Raw genomic sequence first — 27373 nt, forward strand, 5'->3', positions numbered from 1 at the left:
GACAATGATGACAAGGGGCATTTTTTTCTTTTTCTTTTTTTTTTTCTGAGACAGGGTTTTTCTGTAGCTTTGGAGCCTATCCTGAAACTAGCTGTTATAGACCAGGCTGGCCTTGAACTGCACAGAGATCCACCTGCCTCTGCCTCCTGAGTGCTGGGATTAAAGGCGTGTGCCACCACCGTTGGCAACAAGGGACATTTTTGATGGTTTTCTGTGTATGAGTTATGACACTTAGTGTTTTCTATTTACATAATTCCCTAGATCCCCAGTCCTTTTAATTGACAGTAATGCCTACCAGAGTGTTAAAGGAGAGTCAGGTGGGAGAGAATGTGCAAAATGGTCGCCCAAGGAGGTAACAGTGACTTTGGCATCTGGATGATGAAAAATAATTAGGTGTTCTATAATATTGACCCAAAGCATTTAGGCAGAGGCAAGTATTGCCCTTGTCCTAGGAGCAGATGAGCCTGGGGAGGAGGGACCTGGAGAGGACCTGAGCAGTACAGTTGCTGCAGCTCCAGCCAGCAGAGGGCTTGTGAAGCAGATGCTCTGGACATAGGAGGAAGGCCACAGGAAGGGGATCAGGGCAGAGTTTTCAGGAGGTTGTGAATACCACTGAAAGGTCCAGGGGGATGAGAAGTGTGGAGTAAGCCTTGCCTTTAGCCCATATATTTGAATTTCAACCTTTTTTTAAAATTTTTTATTTTTTTATTTATGATGTATGCAACATTCTGCCTCCATGTATGCCTGCACACCAGAGGAGGGCGCCAGATCTCATTACAGATGGCTGTGAGCCACCATGTGGTTGCTGGGAATTGAACTCGGGACCTCTGGAAGAGCAGCTAGGGCTCTTAACCTCTGAGCCATCTCTCCAGCCCCCAGCACATATATTTGAAAAGGTATTTCCAGCTGGGGATGTATTCTCAGTTGGCAAAGTGTTTGCCTCGCATGCACAAGGCTCTGGGTGCAATGCCTAGGATGACATAAACCGCTGGTGGAGGTGCATGCCTATGATCTTAGAACTTAGAAACAGGCACAGTGATCAGATCAAAGTCTTGACTACGTAGTGAGTTCCAAGCTTGCCTGGGATCTGGGATGTTCTCTCCCTCCCCCCCCCCTCTCATCCTTGGGGCTGGAAAGATGGCTCAGTGATTAAGAGCACTAGCTGCTCTTCCAGCAGTCCCAGGTTCAATTCCCAGTACCAATATGGTATCTCACAACTCTCTGTGACTCCAGTTCCAGGGTATATGACACCTTCACACAATATACATTCAGGCAAAGCATCAATGAACATGAAATAAAAATAAATTTTAAAAGGTATATTCTCAAATGAGACAATGGAGATGAACTCATTTCAGTACAAGTGAGAAGGAATGGACAGATACACAGGTAGTTGGGTAGGAAACTGGGTCCAAGGGAAACATTGTTCATTGTAAACATTTTATCAGAATACAATATGTAAACGAGATTGTACTTTCACTTCTCAGCTGCCCAGACCCGAATAATCACATAAAAACTATATTCATTGCAACACTATTTGGCTGATGGCTCAGGCATATTCCTAGCTAGCTCTTACATATTAAATTACCCATTCCTATTCATCTATATATCGCCATGAGGCTGTGGCTTACCAGTAAAGTTCTGGCATCTTTCTCCTTCAGTGGATACATGACCTCTCCTTGACTCCACCTATCTCTCTCTGTCTCTGTTCAGATTTCCCACATGCCTTTACTCTGCTAAGTCATTGGCCAAAATAGCTTTATTCATCAACCAATAAAAACAACACATATACAGAAAGACATTCCACATCAACAATTGTAGCACAATTAATAAAAGCCTAGAGACTGAAACTGGGGTTCAACCTGAAGGTCAGAAAAGCAAAACAGTGAGCCGCTGGTTCTTACCTCTATCTCAGTTGGAAATGGTGATCTTGCCTTCAGGAATCTCAGAATAAGACTGTGTCTGAGAGCTGTGTCCTCCATTTTATATTCCTCTTTGAGACTGGGATTAAAGGCATGCACCACCCGGTTTCTATGGCAAACTAGTGTGGGTACTGGTATTAAAAGTATGTGTTATCACAGCCTGATCTGTAAGACTAATCAGTGCAGCTGTCTTACTCTGAGCTTCAGGCAAACTTTGTATTTATTAAAATACAAATGAAATATCACTACAAGCAATATATGCCTAGAAATCGTCAAACTTATTTTTTAAGTACTTAGGATTAGATTGGACCAAGGACTTCGTGCATGCTGGACAAAGGCTTTATTACTGACCTAAAACCCAGCCCTCATCCCTAAACCCCACAGTGTGTGTGAGTGTGTGTGTGTGTGTGTGTGTGTGTGTGTGTCCTACTGAATGCTGGAATTAGAGTCATGCCCCACAAGGCCTAGATTTTATATTTCAATAAAAATAGGAATTCTAGGGCATATTTGCTGTTGTAGATGTTCCCATAGGGAAAGAAAGTAACACTGTAGGATAGACAAAGAAGAGGTCTTCAGGGCCCAAGAAGGCCCGGCTCTGGAGCCGCCTGGGTTCATGGCTTGTCTTTGTGTGACTGGGGGTGTTTCCTGCATTGTTACTGGAAGGGGTTAGTGAGTGTTGGTAGGCCAGCAAGGGATCTGTTTCTCAGTGACATGCGAGACAAGTTTATTAGGTGGGAGTTGAGGTAGGAGCCACTTTGAGCAGGAAGAAGGAAAGAAGTGTGTGTGTGTGTGTGGGGGGTGACAAGGCTCAGTGGATAAAGTCAATGAGGACCTAAGTTCAGAATAGCAGCAAGTGCCTGTAACCCCGGAGCAAGGGAGAAGAGGGTCCCTGGGTGTCACGGGCCAGTCTGTCTAACCAGTTCTTGAGCTCCAGGCTCAGTGAAAAGACCCTGTCTCAGCGGTGGCGAGCGGTGGGGGGAGACACAGACATGATGCAGAGGAGGACCAGGCTTCATGCAGCTTCGAGCGGAGCTCATCACAGATCCTTCTCACTTCATGGAACTGAGACCAGGGCCTTGGGGCGAGACTTAGGTGTAGAGTGAATGCTTAGCCTTGCTGAGGCAGAGTTTGATCTCCGGCACCAAACCAGGCAGCACCCAGAGAGGGTTTCCTCCTGAGTGTGTAAAGCTTGAAGCTGATGGGAGTTTTTAAGAGGGCTCTAGAACTTTGGACTTGGAAATTTAATCCAGTAAAAATGTTCAATTGCTGCAATGTTTTCGGCTGCCACAGGGCTTTTTTACGGTGCAGTGCCAGCGTCAATTGTGTAGAAACAAGGTCTGCTCAGTTTTAGATGTCACTGCGTCTAATCCTTCCTAAGCTACCTTCATTCTATGGACACTGAGTAACTCTATAAGATTCACTTAATGATGATAAACAATTAGAATTTAATAATTTGTGATAATGAATGCTATAGGCAGGAATATCACGAATTCAGGGTCATCTTCTGCTACATATTGAGTTTGAGGTTAGCTTGGGCTATATGGGACCTTGTTGTAAAACAAACAAACAAAACCCAAGAAATAAATAAACAAACAAGCAAAGAAAACAGACTGAATACTATTGAAAAGAATTCAAAGCTGGGTGACACAACTTATAATTGTAGCACCCAGGATGTGGAATTAGGAGAATAGTGAGTTCAAGGGCATCCTGGACTCCATAGTGAGACCTGGTTCCAAAACAAAAAACAGACAAGAAAGGAAAAGGTTCAGAAAGTACTGAACGCTGTGAAGAAGTTAAGTAATAGTCACTGTGGAGCTAGGGACATAGCTCACTGGGAACACTGCACCAGACCCCGGTCCAAGCCCAACCCTGCCAAAGATAAATAAAAGTAAAGTAGGGTTGGGAGATGGCCTCGTCAGTAAGTTACTTGCTGCATAAGCTTGAGAAACTGAGTTCGAGCTCTATTACCCGCATAAAAGCAGGGCTCACTGGTACATGCCTGTAATCCAAGCACTAAGTGATGGAGGCAGGAGGATCCCAGGGGCCTCCTGGGTAACTAGTGCAGTTGAGTTGATAAGCTCCAGGTTCAGTGAGATCTCCTGTTTCAAAATATTAAGGTGGAGAAAAAATACCCAGCTTACACACACACACACACACCCAACACCTGTACACACATGAACAATGAAAATGTATATGGCTAGTCTTTTGTCTAAGTTATTTTCATCTTTATTTATTTATTTTTAGACCAGGCTGCCTTTAAACTCACAGATATCCACATGCCTCTGCCTCCTAAGTGCTGGGACCAAAGGTGTGTGCAACCCTGCCCGGCTTTATTTTGAGTATTTTTAACCAGGCAGGGTCTCCCTACACTGTTGAAGGTGGCCACAAACTCGTAGGTTCTAGAAATGCTCTCTGTCAGTCCCTTGAGTAAGCTGTCCAGCTCCTAAGTGAAGGGACTCTGGCCAGCTTGCGCTTGGCAGGCCTGGCTCTGGCAGATCTCGCCCTTCTCCCTGATTCCCTCTGCCTTGCTAAAAACCATTGCATTCCTAAAGCCAGCTGCCAAGCCAAGATCTATTCCCTTATCTGAGCACCTCTTCTCTCAGGCTGACTACCAAGGCCCAGCTATCCAAGTATTGAAGTCCACTAATCAAAAGCCCCCTTTGGCTCACTTAATTAACATGCCCAATTAAAATTAAATACCTCACTCCAACATGGGTTTCTCCTTGTACCTTTATAAACTGCCATTTTCCTTTGTGCCTCGTCTGTCTCCGCTCTCTCCAGAGGCAGTCCTTTGTTCACCTCTGGGACAAATACCCCTTCCCCTCTCCCTTGTTCTCTTTCCCTTCTTTCTCGTCATCTGTCTCTTGTCTTTGTCTCTTATTCCCTGCCCTTTGACCCTCTGGGGCAGATAAATCCCCTTTGTGCTGAGAACTTTGTCTTGGGGGTCCTGAGCAGATACTTTTTCCTTTCACGAAGACATTCCTTGTGTTTGAATATATGGATGGTCTTTCCGTGTCACAACCAATCATACATACTTATTTTCAATAAGGGTAAAAGTGAAAATATTAAGGGAGGATCTTGTTCATTGGTAGTGTGCTTGCCCAGCATTGGGGTTTAGCCCTGGAATCACCACCACCAAAGAAAGTCCTTTAGTAGGTAAATATTTGAGGAAGTTTTTGCTACATTGCCATGTTAAAAGTAGTATTTACTGCAAATACTTTAAGTATCTTAAGAGATGCCCACAGCATTTTAAAATGTGACTCATGCTGTATGGTTTTACTTAAGCATGTGCTTATAGATATAGCTGTTTTCTGTGTGCTGGGATTGTGTAACAGGAGGATTCACAAGAGAATAGTGGTCACATGTAGAGATGGGGTAGGAAGGGAGAGGGTAGCTTTTACTTTTTATTTAAAATAATTCTATCAGAACTTTTTCTAATTCATTATTTTATTTAAAAATATATCCCACATATATGTTTGATTTTAGAACATTTTCATCACCTCAAAAAAACATGTACCTCTTAGCTCCTCTCCCTTCCAGTCCTGCCTGTAGAATCACTAATCTACAGTTTGTCTGTATAGACTTACAGTTCCTGACTTTAAAGATATAATGTTTTTTTTGTTTTTTTTTTTTTTTTTTGGTGACTGGCTTTGTTCACTTATAGTTTTTCCTTCCTCTTCGTTTCTTTTTTTTTTTCTCTCTCTCTCTCTCTCTCTCTCTCTCTCTCTCTCTCTCTCTCTCTCTCCACACACACACACACACACACACACACACACACAGGCTAGCCTTGAACTTGAAGTTTTTATGTCTCACCCTCCTGAGTGCTAGGATTCCAGGCATGTGCCATTATGTCCTACTTACTATGTTTTCAATGGTTCAACTGTGTAAGATCGCACGTCGTATTGTTCCCGTTGGGCATTGTGTGTGTTTATTCCCTTTGAGATACTGTATGTGTTTAGTGTGTTTGCGTTGAAGATTGAACGTAGTGCTCTGCACATATATGTTCCTACTGTACCATTTTTTTTTTGTTTTTTTCGAGACAGTGTTTCTCTGTAGCTTTGTAGCCTCTCCTGGAACTAACTCTTGTAGACCAGGCTGGCCTCAAACTCACAGAGATCCGCCTGCCTCTGCCTCCCGAGTGCTGGGATTAAAGATCCTTTGTTATTTTGTCTTAATTTTTTAATTATGTGTTTATCTTATGTATGAGAGTCACTATCCAAGTTAGATGTTTTGGATACTCCTGGAGTAGTAAGCCACTTGATGTAAGTGCTGGTACCTGAATTTTATAAAAGCAGTATGTGCTCTTAATTCCTGAGCCACATGTCTAGTCCTATCTTCTATTTTTTACTTTTTTTTCTTTTTCTTTTTCCAAGACAAGGTATCTCTATGTAGCTCTGGCTGTCCTGGAACTCGCTCTGTAGACCAGGTTGACCCTGAATTCAGAGATCTGCCTTGCCTCTGCCTCCCAAGTGTCGGGAATAAAGGCATGGACCACCAATGCCCAGTTTTATTATTTACTCTTTATTCTCTATATAAATCTTTATTAGACATATGCTTTTCAAGTGCTTTCTCTCTTTGTCTGCTATGTGAAAAACTATGCATGGAGAAAACTATTATTCAGTTTTAAAGTTAGGATGATGTAGCACAAATTCTAATTGGTCTTAATAATAAAAACCTGGAACCAAATCACTCTACAGGATATTTTTTTAATATTTATTTATTTATTATGTATACAATATTCTGTCTATGTAGATGCCTGCAGGCCAGAAGAGAGCACCAGACCTCATTACAGATGGTTATGAGCCACCATGTGGTTGCTGGGAATTGAACTCAGGACCTTTGGAAGAGCAGGCAATGCTCTTAACCGCTGAGCCATCTCTCCAGCCCTCTACAGGATATTTTAATAGTAGGGCATTTTCAGACACCACTTCTGTTGACAGACTTTCTTGGTTGCTTTTTTTGTTCCTTTTCTTTATTAGGAGAAGACTATTCCAGGATACCAGTTGTATCTTGGTTACTTTGTTATGTAAGGTAGGCCATAAAGCAGTGTTGCTCGTCTGGGACAACCTGTACTGGCACTGGTAAGTTCAAAAGTTCTGATAAACACAGTCATAAGGCCGGGCAGTGGTGGCGCATGCCTTTAATCCCAGCACTCGGGAGGCAGAGGCAGGTGGATCTCTGTGAGTTCGAGGCCAGCCTGGTCTACAAGAGCTAGTTCCAGGACAGGCTCCAAAGCTACAGAGAAACCCTGTCTCGAAAAACAAAACAAAACAAACAAACAAACAAACAAAAACACAGTCATAAGGTAACTGGAGTGTTTACCACAGCACACAACTATCAAATCGAGTTCAGTTTTCTGAAGAGTAGTGCAGTCCTAGTCAACTACTGGAGATACTAAGGGGATACTTAGAAAAACAAACCCAGCTTCTGGTACCTGCTTCCTCCCTGTGGGGCTGGGGAGTTTGTCAGTAGTTGCTGAGGGGCAGAAAAGCCTGCAGAGGTTTAGGTAATGTCACCAGACTGGGAAAGTCAGCAATTAGAGTGGAAAGGCCACTGATGCAGTCAGAGCACAGGGACCAACATTCCAGAACTAGAGACATAGCAGGAAGTCTGGACACAAGTGAATAGAGGAATGAGATGTTTGGTAGTCTCATGTTACCAGACACATGGAAACTGAGGTCCAAGGTCCCTTAAATATACTTTGAAATTGTCCCTTGTAGAAGAGCTGGCCCACAGGTGGATCCATCCCAACCAACCACAGACCAGCCATAAAACAGCTCAGGACTTGAGGTACCATGCCTCTGTAGTCTGCCAGAGGACAGTGGGCCTGGAAGAAAGACAGTGGGTTCCCTGTGAGAGGGTGCCCATCTCTCCCACCAGCTGGACACACTTTATGAATTCATCCTCACTCAGATCTTATGTTCTGCAGTAATATAACACACTGCCCCTTTAAGGCTCTTGAGAACAGAATAGTGCCCCCCCCCCCCATGGATTTCTCTGACATTGCGTTCACATTTTATCAGCCAAGCAGTTATTCCTTATGAAAGGCAAAGGCAGACATCAAGGTTTGTCATCCCTTAGAACTCACACAGAGCCCTTTTGAACTCTCGAGAATTTTCATGTGAGTTTGACAGACACAGACCCCCAACAAGTCTCATCACCTGGGTTTTCCTTTTCTTTGAGTGAATGGTACAGATTCCTTTGAAGGACTTGATTGAGCCCGACTGCCTCATGAGCAGACTGTCAAATGGGATGGGAGGAGTCACCTTGTTTTTGGTACATGAAAAGTTCTTATTTGAACTAGATGGGGGAAAGTCCACATTCCCTGTGCTAACAGAAAGTTTTGCTGCTTCTTCCTTTGAATTATGAAGAAAGGAGTGCTCTAACTCCTCTAAGTGGAAAAAAAAGCCTTTCTTAGAAGAAAAGCTTTAATTCATAGTCCTGGAAGCCTTTTGTGCACAAGGAAAGGAAGGAGCTATTGCCTGGCATGTAGGACTTGAAGGACTCAAGAGTGGAGAAGGAGTGGCCACCCTGGCTCACTCCTGAACCTTGTCTGGCCCTGCTTCTCTTCTCGATTTTCCAATCTGGTTTTTTGTTTATTTTTAAATAGTAATTCAACTCTTGTAGTTATGGAATGTCTTTCTTTTTCTTTTTTTTTCTTTTCGGTTTTTTGAGACAGGGTTTTTCTGTAGCTTTTTGGAGCCTATCCTGAAGCCTGTAGACCAGGCTGGCCTCGAATTCACAAAGATCCGCCTGCCTTTGCCTCCCGAGTGCTGGTATTAAAGGCATGTGCCACCACTGCCCAGCTAGAATATCTTTCTTGATGGTGGTCAGAGAATCAATTAGGAACATTTTTTTCTTTTATTTTAGATTTATTTTATGTGTATAAGTGTTTTGCCTGCATGTATATAAATATACCATGTAAGTGCAGTACCTGCCAAAGCCAAAAGAAGGTGTAAAATCTCCGGGAATTATACTTACAGTTGGTTGTGAGCTGCTGTGTGGATGCTGAGAGCTTAAACCCAGGTCCTCTGTAAGAGCAGCAAGTGCTCTTAATCACTGAGTCATCTTTCTGGCCCTGAGGTCTGACAGGGCTGCCTGGCTGCCTCCCTCCCTCCCTCCCTCCCTCCCTCCCTCCCTTCCTCCCTCCCTCCCTCCCTCCCTCCCTCCCTCCCTCCCTCCCTCCCTCCCTCCCTCCCTCCCTCCCTCCCATTCTTTTCTTTTCTTTCCTTCTTTCCTCCCTCCTCTTCTTTGTTCCCTCCTCCCCTCCTTTCCTTCCTTAAAGATCTTAATCTCTTTATTTAGTTTTTATTTTGTTTATATGTGTGGGTGCCAACTCCCCTTTTCTTTCTTTTTTCTTTCTTTCTTTTTTTTTTTTTAAATTTGCTGAAATCCTTTTTGAGCCATCATCTTCTCAGGTATATATATCCTAACTAAAATTGTCTACATTTTACTTTCCAGTGCAACTGAAAAATATTTTAGCCGTATTTCCTCCTACCCCACTTCTGGTTTCCTGCGGCTCATTATGTGTACCACATGTTTGCAGGCTCCCATGGAGGCCAGAGATATCGCATCCCCAAGACTGGAGTTATAGGCAGCTGTGAGCTGTCGTGTAGATGTGGGACTTCTGCAGGAGTAACAGGTAGCCCGAGGAAACATTTCTTTAAGATGCATTGTAGAGCAGTTTTGGAGTTGAAACTGCTTGCTGTCATAAAATCAAAAGGCTGTTTACTCCAAAATTGATCTTCCTTTACTTGCCAGTGTCTGAATGCTTTTCTGAATGCCCACCCCGACCAACGGCATACAATTTTATTTCTGAAATGGCTTTGTTGTCTTCACAGCTGGAGCGTTCACTCAGCTTCATCGCTGGCATTTACAGCAGTTGTTAAAGAGCCTCAGTAGACACAGGCAGCAGCCCTTGCTGTTGTGGTCTTACTCATCTTAAGTTTATACCTCTGTTTATATAGAGATAGCCAAGCCTATAAAGTCTTAAAAGAAAACAAAGAAGCAAATAAAATTGTTAGTCAAAGGCATAGTCTCTCAGCAGTACTGGGGATTAAACCCTCTATGCAAGTGTTCTACCACTAAGCAATACTCCCCAATCCTCTTTTTTTTCCTTTTTCTTTTTAATTTGCTGAAATCCTTAATGAAAGCCTTCATCTTCTCAGGTATATATAGCCTAGCTAAAATTGTCTTCATTTTACTTTCTACTGCAGTTGAAAATATTTTAGCTGTATTTCCTCCTACCCCACTTCTGGGTTTCCAGTAGCTCATTAGTCAGAGTGGTTTGGTGGACTGCCTTGCTGTGTGGGTGGAGAGCCCTTAGGCTACTGGGTTTCAGAAAACTCTCCAAGGTCACACCTAGAGTAGACTTGTTGAGATGAGGAGCAGATGAAATAGGGTCTGTCAAGGTACTTGAAGACCTCACTAAGCAGGAAGGTAGTGATATTTGTTTCACATACATGTGACTACTCATTTCCACAGCAGTTTTAGCAATTTGTTCCAATTATTTTCAAAACTGAGAGACTATACTGTCTTTGTTAGAGTTCTATTGCTGTGTTAAAATACCATGACCGAAAGGAAAATGGAAAGAAAAGGGTTTATTTCATCTTAAAGCTTGTAGTCTATCATCCAGGGAAGTCAGGGAAGGAACTGAAGCAGAAGCAGAGGCCATCGAAGAGTGCTGCTTATGGCTTGCTCCTCATGGCTTGCTCAGCCTGCTTTCTTATACACTCTAGGACCACCAGCCCAGGGGTCCTCCCACATCAACCATCAATCAAGAAAGTGCTTCACTGGAGCTGGAGAGATGGCTCAATGGTTAGGAACACTGACTGCTCTTCCAGGGGTCCCAGGTTCACTTCCCAGCACCCACATGATAGCCAACAATTGTAATTTTAAGATCCGAGACCCTCACACAGATATGCAGGCGAAACACCAATGCACAGAAAAGAAAGAAAGAAAGAATCTGGTGGGGACATTTTCTCAACTGAGGTTTCCTTTTCCAAGATGATGCTAGTTTATGTCAGGTTGACATGAAACTGGCCAGCACATATTCGAAGGATCTAATAGGCTTGCATTTCATAGCAAGAATAGGGAACTTGTACTTAAATATGCATTATGTTGTTATTTGTCCATTGTATTTCTGCTTCAGTTTCCTTTCACAAGTTAGAACTAAGCTTAGTACATTTTCTTTCCTGAATTCTAAGGTTGTTTGTTCCAGGAATCAGTTAGATGTAAAAGCTTTAGCTCACATTCTAAATGTGAACAGAACAAAAGCTCTTTATGTTCACTGTACTTGTTCTCAACGTTAATGTGGCGCTTCTTACTCCTGAGGCTGTCATTCCTGCCTGTCTTCTTGCTGTATGCTATTGTATGCTTCCTGAACCTAAGTTTTAAACAACTTCTTTGGCTTGGTGTGGGCACTAAATTAATGAACTGATTTGATCAGTGTGAGCTCCAGATCCCGAATGAGATAAATTTGAGTTATTTCTCTTCAATGTCTTGTCCTTGTGATTGGTACTGAGCCCACTGCTCCCTCTGGCCACCCCCACAGGGATGGGTGCCCCGGAAAGGCTTGCATTTAGTAGAGACTACTTATTTTTGATGGAATACCTGACTTCAAAGAAGCAAGAGAAAGCAGGAAGGATTCCTTTTGGTTTGAGTGGATAAAATGTATCATGGTGGGACAGCACGGCAGGAAAGACATTGTGCAGATGACTCCATGGTGGGGGTAGTGTATGGCAGCTGCTTGCTTATTTCTCAACTGATCAAGAAACAAAGGACAGAAAACAAGGCCAAGCTATAAAACCTGACCTATTTCCTTTTGTTAGGTTTCACATTCTAAAGGTTTACAGCCTCCAGAAACAGCACTGCCAGCTAGGGATCAAGTAGTCAAACATAGGAGCCTGCAGGGAAGGGCATTTCACATTCAAACCATGGCAAGGAGTTTCCTAAATCTTGCATAAAAAAGAAAACAACAGCAAAACCCCTATGTGACTCAGGTCAGTAGTCAGAGATCCAAGAAATAAATTAGCACCAAAGCCTGAGAATTTATGAAATAAGAAACCAGGTGAGGGTGAGGGTATGGGAGTGGGCTGCTAAACTAGGTTCCCAGCATGCCTGTGCTCATATGTCCTCAGTAAGCCAGATAGGAGAAACCTTTACAGCCCACTGCGGGCTCCTTTCCCTTCCTCCTCCTTTCCTCGGCAAAAAGTCTTAGAGGCGAATCTTAGGTAATTGTAGGGTTTCCTGATACCAGCTCTCATCATTGTCTCTCCCCTGACTCATGCTCTGGTGCAAATACAACTAAGAAATAAAGAGTGCAGACTCTTTTTATGTAGACTAAACCTGTAGACTAAATGCTGTGATGTTGGCTGCCACTGGTCCCTACTGTTTACTACTGTGTGCTGAGCTTCATTGATATTACAGTCAGCCTGCTGCCTGAGCGGCAGATTGGACCCTAAGAATTTCAAAAGATCACAGTTCAAGACCTGAGCCCAGGAGATTGCAATGGTCGTGAACGAACAATGCCAGTTTGGCTGGGTAGAGGAAGGGTTGGGAGGCACAGTTGTTATTGATTGTGCCAAATCTTGCCTCTTGGTGGCTGGCCATGGAGTCATTCATGGTTATCGTGAGAAAAGAGACCTGTCACATCCCATCTCTACCATGAAGAAGTGGAACAGCGATTATTACTGGTTACCAATGAACATTTATTTCAACTTTTTATTATGGGAAACATATCTAAAAAGCATTTACCACTTAACTATTTGTAAATGTACAGTGGCAGGTGCTTTATCAATCGAGCCCTCTTCCTAGTACCATTATCTTTTATTATTTTTAATGTTTTTATTTTGTTTTATGTGTACGAGTGTTTTACCTGCATGTGCAGGTGTATATGACTTGTGCTTGGTGCCTGAAGATACCAAAAGAGGGCATCAGATCCCCTGGAACTGAAGTTACGATGGTTGCCAGCCTCCATGTGGGTGCTGAGAATGGAAGCTAAGACTTCCATTTCTTCACTAGAGTGGCTCATAGAACTCAGGGAAACAATGTTTACTAACTGTTGTTAAGGATATTATAAAGGATGCCAGTGAACCCCAGATGATAACCTACTACACAGGGCAAAGTAGAAGGAGGGCTTCCTGCTCTCTCCAGATGTACTTATTCCCAGGAAGCTATCCTGAAGCGAGCTAAACTATTATTTTGGAGACTTAAGATTGATTAAATTATTGGCCTTTGGTGCTAAGTTTAATCTTTAGTTTGTTATCTGTTTCACCCCCACTTTTTTAGAGTTTGGGACAGAACAGTGAGTGAATGGCAGGATGGGAACTAAAAATGACTGAGAAGGTATTTGAGGAGACTGGACAGATGACAACATGCAGAGAGCAGAAGCCACAATCTATTAGTTTTGCCTTGACCATTTTTCTGGGAACTAGCACCCATCCTTAACCTTCCCAGGCTGCTAACATCAGCCGTATCATTAGTACCCTTTGGAGAGGCAGGGATTTAAGATTTACCTGCCCGGTAAAGGTGACAGGCCAAATGTGAATTTCGTATACCACACTGGGTTTTTTTGCTATCAGTACACTGAGCTTACTGGGAACTGCCACTGTGGGTAATGATTCTCATCCTTATTGCTAACGGTTACTGCTGTTACTTTCCTAGAAACAAGGTGACTGTCTGTGTCTTCCCCTCTGGACAGCAGAAGGAGTTATTCCCTCCCCGCCACTCCCAAACCCTGCTTTATGTAGTCGCGCATGTTTTACATCATGGACTGTTTCAGTGACATTCAGACTAGCCTACTCCTGGTTTTTGCTTTCTTCCCAACATCTATTACATTTCCTCTCTTCTAGGAAGTGATCTCAGAACACCTCTGGGCTAGGCATTCTCCTGGTCCGCCTTCCCAGCTTCCTCACCCCCCACCCTTGCACAGCAGGGCATCTTTAAATCACTCTGCAACCCTCACCCAAGTCCTTCCTCAGTCAGCAGTTAACAAAACACCCCTTGACTTTAAAGAATTTAGAGGCTTAAGGTAAGCAGGGAGGAGACTAACCGGATTGGATAACTTTTTTTTTTTTTTTTTTTGTTTTTTTTTTTTTTTTTTTTTTTTGGTTTTTCGAGACAGGGTTTCTCTGTGGCTTTGGAGCCTGTCCTGGAACTAGCTCTTGTAGACCAGGCTGGTCTCGAACTCACAGAGATCCGCCTGCCTCTGCCTCCCAAGTGCTGGGATTAAAGGCGTGCGCCACCACCGCCCGGCCTTGGATAACTTTTTGAAAATCAGTTGTTTATTATGTAGCAAACATTACGCAAAAGCACTTTTTACCTACTGTTTTATGTCTCTCTCAATAAACACTTGACCACCATTTTACAGAGAAAAAAAGAGAAAGTCCTTTTGAGATTTGCCCAAGTTAAGCGCCCACACCCCTCCCCGTGCTTCTCCCAGCTGAGGCTGTCCCTAGCACTTGTTGAGTGCTCTGTGCCTCAGGTGTGCTCAGAATTAAAGGTGCAGGGTGGATGAGCACCGGTGTGGGAGTTTAGGACTGATAATGATCTCATTGTACACAGCCACGCCAACTGCTTCGTATCTTCTTGGAAATAAGAATATGATATACTAACCTCCACAATCCTGATAGATGTCCTAAGTTAATTGCCATCATGTTAAATATATGTCATAGTAAAATATCAGAGAAAACCTAAATGACCAGGTGTGGTGGTGCATGTCTTTAACACAATACTCATTTGTGTGTGAGCGTTGCCTGTCCATGTGGATGGTTAGATGCACACTTGCTTATGGAGGCCAGAGGACCTTGGGCGTGAATCCTGAGAGACTGACTGCCTTCCGCCGCCTACCAGCCTTTTCACTGGCTGAGAATTTACCAAGTCTAACACCTGGTTTCTTACATGGTTTCTGGGGATTGAACTTAGGTCTTCATGTTGACTAGGCAAGTTCTTTATGTATTAAGATATTTTCCAGGTCCCCAAAACATAGACAGTTATCGACATAAGGATGGTTGAGTAAATTACAGCATATTTTTTGTCAGCCCAGCAGAGACGGTTGTGGGTCCCTGCAAGATCCCCCAGCCCCGCCAGGCAGCGAGCGGGCAGCCAAGCGGCAGCAGGTTCCCACCAGCAGGTGGGTCCCCGCCGGGAGAGCCAAGCGGGAGCCAAGCGGGCGAGTGCTGGCGGAGCTGCCGCAGAGACTCGCGGATCCCGTCCCCGTGCAGCCGGGAGGGCCGAGTGGCCGCAGGTTCCCACCGGCAGGTGGGCACATGTGAACAGGCGGTGGTGGCGGGTTAAAGGCACAAAAACACAGAAAATAGGCATAAAGCTTTATTAAAGGAGAGAGGGAGAGAGAGAGAAAGAAGGAAGAAGGGAGAGAGAAGCGGTGACGCGTGGTCTCCTAGAAGAGAAGGGAGAGAGAGAATTCAGGATGACGCTGAGAGATCAGAGGTCGCTGGGAGTGGGCGTGGAAAGGGGCGGGACCAAAAGAATAACAATATTCACACGAAGAAATTATGCAGCTGAAATAAAAAACTGAAGAAGATGTATGTGGATGAACAGTGCACAAGATAAGCTGTTGCACAGGACAGACAAATGTAGAGGGGTTGTTACCTTGTAAGGAATCAATAATTTATTGGTTTATGGTTGGAGAGATAAACATATTGTACATGTATTTGCTTGCATATGAATGAAATGCTTTTGGAAGGAAAAACAAGAAATTGATCCTGTAAATTGTTCCTGAAGAATGGCTAAGAGATTCTGGGAGGGTGATTGTTCACTGTGTCCTTTGTAGTCTTTCAATTTTCAGCTATTGTATTTAATACTTATTAAACTAGACATAGGTAAAATTAAGATGAAAGAAATAGAACAGGTGAGGCTTTAGCTCAGTGTAAGTGCTCGCACCTTTCCCTCTAAGCACAAAGCACCTTTCTAGAAATGCAACAAAAGCAAACAAAGCAGCACTTGGCTGCTACGTTTTGGAAGGACATAGGTTCATGAAGTATTCCCATGGCTAGGTGCATTTGAGTATTTAAAAGGATCAAGTTGAAATTCTCTAATTCTCGTATGGGGAGGTTACCGCATACCTTTTGTGATAGAAGTTCATAGCTTGAATTTAACCTTGGAGAAACATCAGATAAGCTGAAGACCGTTCTGTGTGTTTCAAAAGTGTCAAGGTCACAGAAGACCAGGAACAGGAACTCTTTGGCTGACGGAGACCGAGGGACGTGACAGTGAGCACGCGCAGTAAACAGTGCTTGATGCCAGATTGGATTGGAGCCAGGGAGGAAAATGTTCCTTTGGCTGTTAAGGATGGTGAATTAGACAGTTGACAAAATATTAGGAAAGTCTGTGAGTAAAGTAGAATATTGTCATTTCCGTGTCTTCTCTGTGTTTTTTGACTATGGTCCTGTGCCTCTAAGAGAATGCCCTCAGTTTTAGGAATTAGTTTTTTTTTTTTTTTTTTTTTTTTGGTTTTTCGAGATAGGAATTAGTTCTTTAAGAGTTTGGAGGTAATCTGGAGGATGGTGTGCACCTGCCACTCTAGTCATTCATGAGACCAACAAGAGAAGACCATGTAAGCCCAGGAGTTTGAGACTAGCCTGCGTAACTTAGCAAGACCCCATATCAAAAGGGGGAAAAAAGGCAAAGAAGCAGTGTTTGTAATTTACTCTGAAATAGTTGAGGTGAAAAGAGAAAAGAGCCAGGCAGTGGTGGTGCATGCCTTTAATCCCAGCACTTGGGAGGCAGGCAGAACTCAGTGAGTTCAAGCTCAGCCTGGTCTACAAAGTGAGTTCCAGAACAACCAGGACAGTTACACAGAGAAATCCTGTCTCAAAAAAAGAAAGAAAGAAAGAAGTGACTGGAAAGATGGTGCATTGAAACAGCTCTTGTGAACGTGAAGACTGGAGTATGGATCCCCAAAACCCACACAAAAGCCAGCATAGGTGGTGGCAGCCTGCAGTCTCAGCTCGCGGAAGGCAGAAGCGGGATTCCCAGGGCAAGCTGACTAGTGAGCTATGTGTTCAGTAACTAAAGTGGGGAGTGATTAAGGAAGACAGTGTCAACATTGGACCTCTACATGCATGTGTGTGCAAGTGCACCCACACACATGCAAGCATGTGGTGGTGCTTTGAAAGAGAATGTCCCACACAGGCTCCTGTATTTAAACTCCTGAACCCCTGGTTGGAACAACTATTTAGGGAGGTTTAGGGTGCTCTTTGGGGAGGTGTAGGACTTGTAGCCTTGTTGGAGAACATGTGTCACTGCAGAGTTAAAGACTCAAGCTGCTTTGCTATTTGCAGTTGCTCTCTCTACTTTGTGCTTATGGTTGGAGAAGTGAGCTCTTGGCACCCTCCTCTAGCCAAAATACCTGCCCACTGCCTCTTCCTTGCCATTATGGATTCTAATCTGAAACTGGAGCTTCTGGAACTGAAAGCCCAAATAAACTCTTTTCTCTGTAGGTTTCCTTGGTCATGGTGTCTATCACAGCAGCAGAAAAGTGACTGATACATTAGTAACTATATACTAATATATAATATGTATGTACCATACACAAGGAAAAGAAAGGAAACATGGTAAGTAAGTTTATGTGAAGAATCTCTATGAAGATTTTTTTTTTTTTTTTTTTTTGCTTTTCGAGACAGGGTTTCTCTGTGGCTTTGGAGCCTCTCCTGGAACTAGCTCTTGTAGACCAGGCTGGCCTCGAACTCACAGAGATCCGGCTGCCTCTGCCTCCCGAGTGCTGGGATTAAAGGTGTGCGCCACCACCGTCCGGCTTCTATGAAGATTTTTGACACGTTTATTTCCTGTGTAACAACCTTCCCAGTCCAGATTTGAGAAACAGGATATTCCCATTTCTCTAGGAAGCTCCCCATGCTCCTTTAAATTCCACTGTTTGGCAATATTTCAGGTACCATTGAACATGGTAGGGGGCAGGGTAGGGCAGGGGTGAGGAAGGCAGCAACAGGCTATTCACAGGTGCTGAAGGTGGCTGCTGTGCAGTTTGCACCTGGCAGCTCCAGCGTTCGGGTTAGGACCGGCAGGGAAGTATGGCATCCTTTATCAGGCTTTATTCTGGTTTAGAGATTGGAGTATGTGTGGTCTAGGAGCATTCCTCTCAGCATATTTTTATTAATAACAGAGAACACTGGTGGATGCTGGCCAGCAGTCTTTCCTGTCTGACTGCTGCTTCCCCCAGCTATGAATGCTACTTTAGTGAAGTAGTTAGAAGTGGTGATGTTCAACCCCAGAGAACTCCGACAACAAGGAGAACCCTAAGAGAGACACACATGGATCTAATCTACATGGGAAGTAGACAAAGAGAAGATCTTCTGAGGAAATTGGGAGCAAGGGGACTATGGGAGAGGGTTGAAGGGGAGGGGAAAGCAGAGAAGGGGAGCAGAGAAAAGTGCAGAGCTCAATAAAATCAATACTCTCCAAAAAAGAAGTGGTGATGTTGTAGGATGCCAGTGTTTAGCATTCTCATCAAAAGGGAAGATTGCTACCTTAAAAAAGGTCTATTTTATTGGGTTATAAAGATGGATTAATGGTTAAGATCACTTGCTGCTCTTGCAGAAGACCTGGGTTCAGTCCCCAGAACCTGAGTGGTGGCTCATAACTATCTGTAACTCTAGTTTTAGGGAATGTGGTGGTCTCTCTTGGCTTCCTCAGGCACCAGGTACTCATGTAGTTTATATGCATATAGGCAAAACGGTCATACTCATAAATAAGTAAATCTTTTTCTTTCTTTCTTTTCTTTTGGTTTTTCGAGACAGGGTTTCTCTTTGGAACCTGTCCTGGAACTTGCTCTGTAGTCCAGGCTGGCATCGAACTCACAGAGATCCACCTGCCTCTGCCTCCCGAGTGCTGGTTTTAAAGGCCTGTGCCACCACTGTCCAGCATAAGTAAATCTTTTAAAAAGTAAGTTTTTAAGGAGTCTTATCTTATAAAGTAGAAGAGGTTTCAAATCGTAGGGATTTTTGCATGTTGATGTGGGAAAGCTTTGGCTTTCCCACTATTCCCTCCTGTACTGACCGCATGGGAGACAAGGTTTGTATTTGCCTTCACCAAATTATGGCCTGTGCAATCCAGTTTCTTTCATTGGCTGCTTCTCCCTTTTTTTTTTTTTTTTTTGCCATTTTTATTATTCGGCTCTTCATTTTAAGTAGAAGTGGTAGTGGTATATGAGGTCATATCTACCATGAAGAGTCTTGGGCTACACAGCAGTCAGACTGGGGCATAAGCCCATCATTTACTGGCAGCTAATATATGGAAAAACTTTTTCTCAAAAGAACTATGATTGCCTTCAATATTTTTAATGAGAGTTACATTCTATATACAGTGCACATGTATAAACACATACATACATTTAATGATTATCCAAACTATGGTAGGCATGCAATACATTATATTATTGCCATAAATAATATATTATTTTTACACTTTTGCCTAAGTGTTGCCTTTTAATGAAACTTTTTCCCCCTCTGTCTGTTGAAACTAATGTATTAAAATGTAGCCATCCACTTAAACCTTTCATGTCTTTTCTCAGGCACACTGCAGAGATCCTCCTGCCTCCATGAACACGTGTGTACAGGACGTACAAGACAGATGAGTGTCCTCTGTCCTGTGCTGCTGCTGTAGGTGGCTCAGACTTGGAGCTGTCCAACAAGAAGAAGATGGATTCCAAAGATGAAAGCTCCCACGTGTGGCAGACATCTGCGGACCATGAGCAGAACACTGCACAGGTGAAGGATGGCCTCTTCCATCTTACTGTTGGCAGTGGTGCTTAGCGGGGGGGCGGGGGACTCTGACAGCTGAAGAAATGCCAGTGCCTCTGTCTCTGTAGTAAGAGGGAGGGAGTGAGCCAAAGTGAGAATTTGCCCTGAGAAGCTGAAATACGTCAGCACTTTGCTTCACTGGCAGGTGTTCTGTGAGGTAGATGGGCTTATGCCACCACAGGCCTCACCTCTGCACCTTGCTGGTAGAAGCTCTTTAACTACCCTCCTTTATCTGCTATTGATCCTAAAACCTCAACCCATTGCTGACTTCTTTTATATTAACCGGTGTAGTGTTCAATTCTCCACAAGTAACAAAGCCTAAGGTGTGTTTATAAAGTGAGTGAGCTCTTCTTCCTTTTTAAGACAGGGTCTTGTCTACTGTCCTAGAACTCTCTAGATGGTCTAGACTGGCGTCGAACTCAAAGAGATCTGCCTGCTTATGCCTCCCAAGTGATGATGGGAGGCATGCTTAGCCCATAAGCTCATTTTTAAACAGTAGGATACACATAAAGTTTTGATCCAAATTTTCATTAAATTGTATAACCCTAGTACTATTATCAAAATCAGAAAGTTAACCTTGAAATATTTAAATGTACAAATATTACTGAATTTAGGCAATATAATCAATGCTGTAATAAGTAATGATTATGTTATAAGATTTAAAGGTTACAACCTAAAATTCAAAGAAAAGTGATTCCAGAGATATATTTAGCAGAGTAACTGAGAACACTGCTTTTTTCATGGACGCTGGTTTAATGACTACTTTGATAAATTTATAGATTGTATTTATCCAAAAGGAAGAGAAAAGGTGAGGCACTGGGTGGAGCAGCTCTCTGGGAGTTTAAGGACAGTCTGGTTCCATCGTGAGACCCTGTCTTACAAAAGAAAAGGAGAGAAAAAGAGTAAAACAGAAGGAAGGTTTTGTAAGGTTCTGTGTTGACCAGGGTCCCTGCTTGTTGGGGAGCTGAGGTCAGTATATACCACTGCACCCCTTCTTTCCAGTCATTTCTGCTCAAGTTCTGCCAATTCTTATTTATCGACTTTCCATGAGGAAAACCAAGTAGAAAGGCTTCGCTTTCTCCTTTTTTGAGGAAAATGTCTGTCCCCCATTTTAAAGCTTTGGTATGAATAAGAAAACTGAAAATTGCAAGATTATAAATCTGAAGCCTTAGGATTGCCTTCTGACGTGCAGAGACGCTGTGAACCTAATTTCCCCCAGTGTGTGCTTTATCTTCAGGCCTAAATTGAGTGTATATAGGAGACAGACTAATCACCTAGCAGGAAATCGGTTGTATTCCTGTGCTGCTCAATTACACTTGGCCTCTGGCATTCTTTCTGGGCATTAAGTTAGTTTATGTGTCATCTGTGAAATCTATTATTTCCCAGTGGAGAAAACTGCCGTAGTGATAAGTCAGGAAAGGAGTAAGGATGCCCGCCCAGCAACACTGACACATCAGTCCTCTCTCCCTGGATGAGTGCTTGGTTATCTGCCTGCAGACTTTCCATAAAAGCACTAGGCACATGGCATGCTGGCACCTCACAGAGTCAGTGTCCTACTGCTGACCACTCAGAGAGGATTTTATACAACTCAGTTTTGTTTTTTAATTCTTTAGGTATTAAGACACAGAAAATTATCTCCCTGGGGACAGCTGAACTACTTGACCAGAACCGTTTAACAGTACTTCATTAGAGTTTCCAGCTTCTTTACTTAGCTAGCGGGGAGAGTTGCATCACACCCATTGATTCAGTGACATTTCCTGATGTTTCTCCATGCAGTATGTCCTTCACATGTGAAATAACGTGCAGGAGTAAAAGTGACCTTATTTTAATATGTCTGCTGAGAAGCACTACACATTATAAGATAGAATTTTTATGATATGTTGAAAGCAATTGCTTTTAGGCCTACATCACAGAGCAATGTGTGTTTTGTTTTGGCAGTGGTGTCATGCAGAAATCTGCAGTTGCTTTTCCAGGATCAATTAACTGCCCCCTCATGAGTCACTAGAAATTATCTATTTGCATTGGGTTTTTAAGGACATTAAAGTTAGCTCTCTAATGTTATGCAGTAAATTACTGACAAGGACCATGAATTCTGACTTCGGGTCTCCAGCTCATCATGGATGAAGGTATATCTGTCTTCCTTTTTCTTACATTAAGGGATATTTCAGCTCAGTTGTTCTTGGTTGGCCATATGCCTTTGTGAGTTTGGTTTTGTTTTATAGTGATAGATGCTACATACATGCCTGCTTTTCCTCCCAGGTGCACTTTGTTCCGGATGCTGGAACTGTGGCTCAGATTGTATACACTGATGACCAAGTTCGTCCACCCCAGCAGGTGGTGTACACAGCAGATGGTGCCTCCTACACATCAGTGGATGGTCCAGAGCACACACTGGTGTACATCCACCCGGTGGAAGCTGCACAGGCATGTGAAGGATTGTTTTTGACTTGTTTCTTAATACACTAAGTACTTATGTTTGCTATAGCTCAGTTGTTATCCTAGATATTTTGATTCAGTAAATTTTCAGATAAGATTTGTGCTTATAAAAGGAGCATATAACTAACTTAGCAATGAACACAGTGGTACGTTTATTTAAATTGAGTGCCAAATGAGTTAGAGTCCCAGTCTCATGTCAGGCTTTCCCTGCAGTGCAGTGAGGCGGTTATCAATGTGTTACCTTTCCTGAGTACCCAGACTAAGCATTCTGTTCTGTGTACTGCACAGTGTTTAGCTAAATCAAGTTGGCTCAATAAAAGCATACAGATGTTTTCAGTTAAATGTGTAAGCAAAGGATTCTATCAGTTTATACTATTGTTTGCTAGTAACTTACTGATTTATAGAACTGTAGCAGAAACCAAGACGTATTCTCACACAAGCTTTACAATATAGCTTTTGTTTATATCATTGACTTGGAGTTTCTCAAAGAGTGACACAGATACTCCACAAATATTGTTGACACTTTACAATGTACAAAGTATTTATGCGTTACATACATACATACATATGTATTACTTACAGCGCATATGCACCACCCTCACTACCATACTCACACATACTAATGAGCGCCGAGGATATAGTTTGCAATATATTGTACTACTATTATTTCTTCATTTTGTGTTGCTTTTTTACCCAGACTTTTATCATGCTAAGTGCAATGCTCTACCAGTGGTCTGTAATGTCAGCCACTAAACGGTATTATTTATTTATTTATTTTTGAGGCAGGGTTTTTCTACATAGCCTGGAATAGTGTCCTGGAACTCACTATTATATAATTCATGCTGGCCTAGAACTCACGGAGATCCACTTACCTCCACAGAAATACACTTGCCTCTGCCTCCTAAGTGCTGGGATTAAAAGCACCTGCCACTCTGCCTGGCTTCATTCTTTTTAATGCATATTTTCATAGTAGGATCCTTGTTATAAAATTGTCCTTGTGTAATATTTCATCAAGAGGCTCATCACTTCTAAGAAAAAATAAGATTCCTTTCATGAATACATTTCTAGTCTATATAGAAATGAACTTGCCAAATGCTCACATGGTCTTTTTAGAGTGCTTAGGCTTAATGTTATTTCTCTAACTTTCTTAAAGTACAACCAAGTCAGGGCTGGAGAGATGGCTCAGTGGTTAAGAGCTCTGCCTGCTCTTCCAAAGGTCCTGAGTTCAATTCCCAGCAACACATGGTGGCTTACAACCATCTGTAATGAGATTTGGTGTCCTTTTCTGTCCTGCAGGTGTGCAAATAAATAAATAAATAAATAAATAAATAAATAAATAAGTAAATAAATGAATCTATCTATAAAAAACTATGCAACTAAGCCTGGCGGTGGTGGTGCACACCGTGGGAGGCGGAGGCAGGCAGGTCTCTGTCAGTTGTAGACTGCCTGGTCTACAGAGCGAGCTCTAGGACAGATAGGGCTGTTACACCTAAAATAAAAACTGGCCACACAGAGAAACCCTGTCTCAGAAAACAAAAACAAAAATAATAACCACCACCACCACCACCAAAATAAAATACAACCAGAGAGTGTATGTAAAAGATGCTCTGTACTTAACTGCTAGTTTATTACAATGTTACTAAATGTTTGAATTTTGATAATATTTTAAATGTCAAAGTGAAGAAATCTCAGCTTTCTACAGCTTTTCTTCATGTTCCTCTGGAATTCAGATTTAACCAGTTTTTTTCTCTTTCTTTCTTTTCCTTCCTTCCTTCCTTCCTTCCTTCCTTCCTTCCTTCCTTCCTTCCTTCCTTCCTTTCCTTTCCTTTCTTTCTTTCTTCTTTTTTATATTTTTCTATATAGGGTTTCTCTGTGTGGCCCAGTTTTTATTTTAGTCCCATAGGTTTACCAAAGTCTTGGACAAATTAAAGTCTTTCAAAGGATTTAGCAGTGAGACTATTTTTCTGGATTGCAGATACTAACCATATCTTAGCTGTAACCGTATGGACATTTTCCTTCTCTAGTTGTTATATGTTTATAATAATTAACTTTCTTTATTATCATTATTATACCTGCTGGCTTTATCAAAAAAAGAAAAAAAGAGGAAGAACCTATGGTCAGATAGTGGTGGCATATACCTTTAATCTCAGCACTTGGGGGGCAGAGACAGGTGGATCTCTGTGAGTTTGAGGCCAGCCTGGTCTACAGAGTGAGTTCTAGGACAACCAGAGCTACAAAGAGAAACCCTGTTTGGAAAAACTAAAAAAAATAAAAATAAAGATAAATGAAAGAATTTAACCTAAAGAACCTGTGAGCTATATATTTAATTTATGTTCTTTCTGCTCTTCTGATGACAAACAAGTGTTCATATTGTAAAGGCTTATAAACCTTTGTTCCTGATATGCCTCTGTGTAATTCCCAACTCTCAGTCCATTTTTACTGACTCATAAATCTCCTCTGTGTGTAGGGTTCAATGTGAATGGTGTATTTTCTTCATGACATGTCTTTTAAGTTTTCAAGTCATGACTTTTTATTAGCTGTGACATTCAGCCTCAAGAGAGGCTTTGCTTAAGAGTAGAATATTGAAGTAGTTAGCCTTTTGGGATGGCTGTTTATTCAATCTCTGGAGCCTTTTGAAGTAAAGACTCCAGGCTAGTGCAAGAACACTGTCTTTATCTCCTGCATTAATAAAAGATTACAAACTGTGACTCCAGATAACTCTCCTAAGAGTTGGTACTGAGCAGAGTAATTTTCCTGTGTCTAAAGATCTACTGATAGGTTTGTTTGTTTTTCTTTAGACTCTGTTTACAGACCCAGCTCAGGTAGCTTACGTCCAGCAAGATGCCACAGCTCAACAGGTAAAAAAAAACACCCTTTGTGTACCATTTGCTACTAATATAGTGGCTGTCATGTTCCTGCAGTGTCCTTCTACGTTTATGCCATCTCTGAGTCTTTGTTTGTTTGTTTAATGTACACTATCTAACTTCTTTAATGGAAACAAAGTAAAACAGAATATAATACTAACACAGTGCTGTCAGTATATTGGAATAGCTTGTCAGTAAGAAGTGTTTGGTTAAGGAAGTTTTAAGAAGTAAACCTATGCTACTGGGAAGATGAGACAGGACAATTGGCTGAGTCCTCCTGGTTGAGACCAGCCTGGGCAAAATAGTGAGTCTTTGTATCAGACAAACAAACAGGATATTTGTTCAGTTTTCCAATAAAAGAGATCTCACAGAGATTCCACTTGCCTCTGCCTCCTGAGTGCTGGAATAAAGGTGTGCCCCACCGCCGCCCAGCAAGAATGACATAAGTTTAAAAAGTGTCTTTTGGTGGTGGTGGGGATCTGGTGTCACTTGGGAGGCAGAGGCCAGGGAGTCGCAGTCTGGAGAGTCTCAGGTTCTAAACCAGATTGAGCTACATAGCTAGGCTCTGAGTCAGGAGTGACATGGAGAGAGACAGAGACTGATGCAACATCACACCTTCTGAAAGCTGGCAAGTCTGTCACCATGGACACTCTTGGAGCTACTTGAAAGAGAAATTTCTTTTCCAGATAGCAAACACAGTGCCATTTTCATCCCCTGATGAAGTATGGTTCTAGAAGGTTGCTGTCAACAGTAGCCTGAAAAAGACTGTGATGGGGACACCAGATGGTAGCAAGTGGCTTTCCTATGACAGAAGAGAGATGACTGTTTATTATATGCTTCCTAGTGCTATGTACTTTCTATTGTGTCATATTGTATGAAGTATTCATCCCAGAAAATCAAACCCAAATATGGTCAAGTCTGGAGAGTGTTCTGCAGCTGATAGGATGTACAGTAGACAAACTGAACAAGTCAAAAGGCATGCAAGACTTATTGGTAAAATCTAGCTCATGGACTCCAGGAGAAATGGCTTGGGGTCTTTTTATTTTTTGTTTTTTGTTTTGTTTTTGTTTTTGAGCTGGTCTCATGTATTCTAAGCTGCTGGGCTTGAACTTACTATGGAGCCCAAGATGATTTTGAACTTCTGATCTTCTCACCTTCACTTCTTATGTGCTGCTGGGATTACAGGCATGCACCATCACACTCAGTATGTGTGTCCTGGGGATCAAACCCAGGGCTTCTGTGCATGCTGTGCACAAATGTGTTAGCGGAGCTACGTCCCAGCCAGATAAGCTGTTTGGCTTTCGATGCTGTTTGTTTTGTTTTAGTTTGTATAAGCATTCTCCCACTATATCCCCCGACTTTTCCCACAAATAAATTGCATGGGAAAAGAAGAGGAGGGGAACTAACAGTCTTGGATGTCTCAGTAAGTAAATGTCGTATATGTTTTTATTTGGATCCTGATTTGATAAAATCAAGTGTAAAAAGAGAGGGAGACAATTTGGAAAAATAGTAGTACTAATGGATTTTTAATTATACTAAAGAATATTTCAGGTTTTAGAAATGATAATATTTAAACTATAAAGGTCATTGTATGTAAATACATATACACACACTGAACTATTTAAAGATAACAGCCTACATATAATGTGTAGGTTTTGCTTCACAATAATTGTGAGAAGTAAAGAGTACAGGAGATTGGTTGGTGTTTTGAGTCTAAATGGCACGTATAGGAAGTTTGTTGCATTGGTCTGTTTAATGCATTCGAGATTTGTCCTTATGAGTAAGAAAACAGTGTGCTTGTTTGAGACAGTGTCTTAGTCGTGTGGCCTAAGCTGGCCTCAAATATGTTATTCTTCTGCCTCAGCCTCTCATGGTCTGGGATTACAGATGTTAGCCACCATGCCTTGTTTAAGAAAACTATTGTGACAATTGTGTGTAAATCGCTTCTGTCGTATTGAGGAAATTTATATTTCTGCCAACTACATGAAAATGCCCATTTTCAACACTCTACTACTGGCATATTTACATTCTTTTCAAATCTTGCCAATCTGATATGGCAAATGATATTTTGTTGTTTTACTATTGAGACATTTTTTAATTGATGGGTTTGTTCCCATTTGCACCTCAAAGGGCCCTTCATCTTCTCAGTCTCCTGAAACAATCTGATCCTTTGATGTTTTGTATGAAAGGAAAGTTGTACTTAGATAGCTCTGTGAACCCTGGTATTATAAGTTAGTGTGACTGTAGTTGTTGGCTTAGAGACTTGTCTGAGTTTGTTCTTCATCCTCTTCTTCATTCTGGGATCAAGTTTAGGGCCTTGAACCTGTGGAACACAAAATCTACCACTGAGCTACATCCCCATCTCTATCTGTTTCTG

At 42.3% G+C, this 27373-nt stretch overlaps 1 protein-coding gene across 4 annotated transcripts in view; it reads left to right on the top strand.

Annotated features, from left to right (window-relative positions):
• Prdm10 (PR/SET domain 10) overlaps window positions 1-27373 on the top strand; it is a 106837-nt gene that overhangs the window by 16143 nt on the left and 63321 nt on the right. For 3 of the 4 annotated variants that reach the window (XM_038321896.1, XM_038321898.2, XM_042054655.1), the window contains exons 2-4: window positions 19468-19663; window positions 21956-22120; window positions 24931-24990. In XM_038321896.1, the coding sequence (XP_038177824.1) occupies window positions 19595-19663; window positions 21956-22120; window positions 24931-24990 (294 nt within the window). In that variant the 5' untranslated portion in view covers window positions 19468-19594. Of the gene's footprint in view, window positions 1-15423; window positions 15534-19467; window positions 19664-21955; window positions 22121-24930; window positions 24991-27373 lie in introns of those variants that run through there. The other variant, XM_038321897.2, reaches the window with a different exon arrangement.

The sequence above is a fragment of the Arvicola amphibius genome, chromosome 3 (assembly GCF_903992535.2).
Source record: "Arvicola amphibius chromosome 3, mArvAmp1.2, whole genome shotgun sequence".
Classification (NCBI taxonomy): Eukaryota; Metazoa; Chordata; class Mammalia; order Rodentia; family Cricetidae; genus Arvicola; species Arvicola amphibius.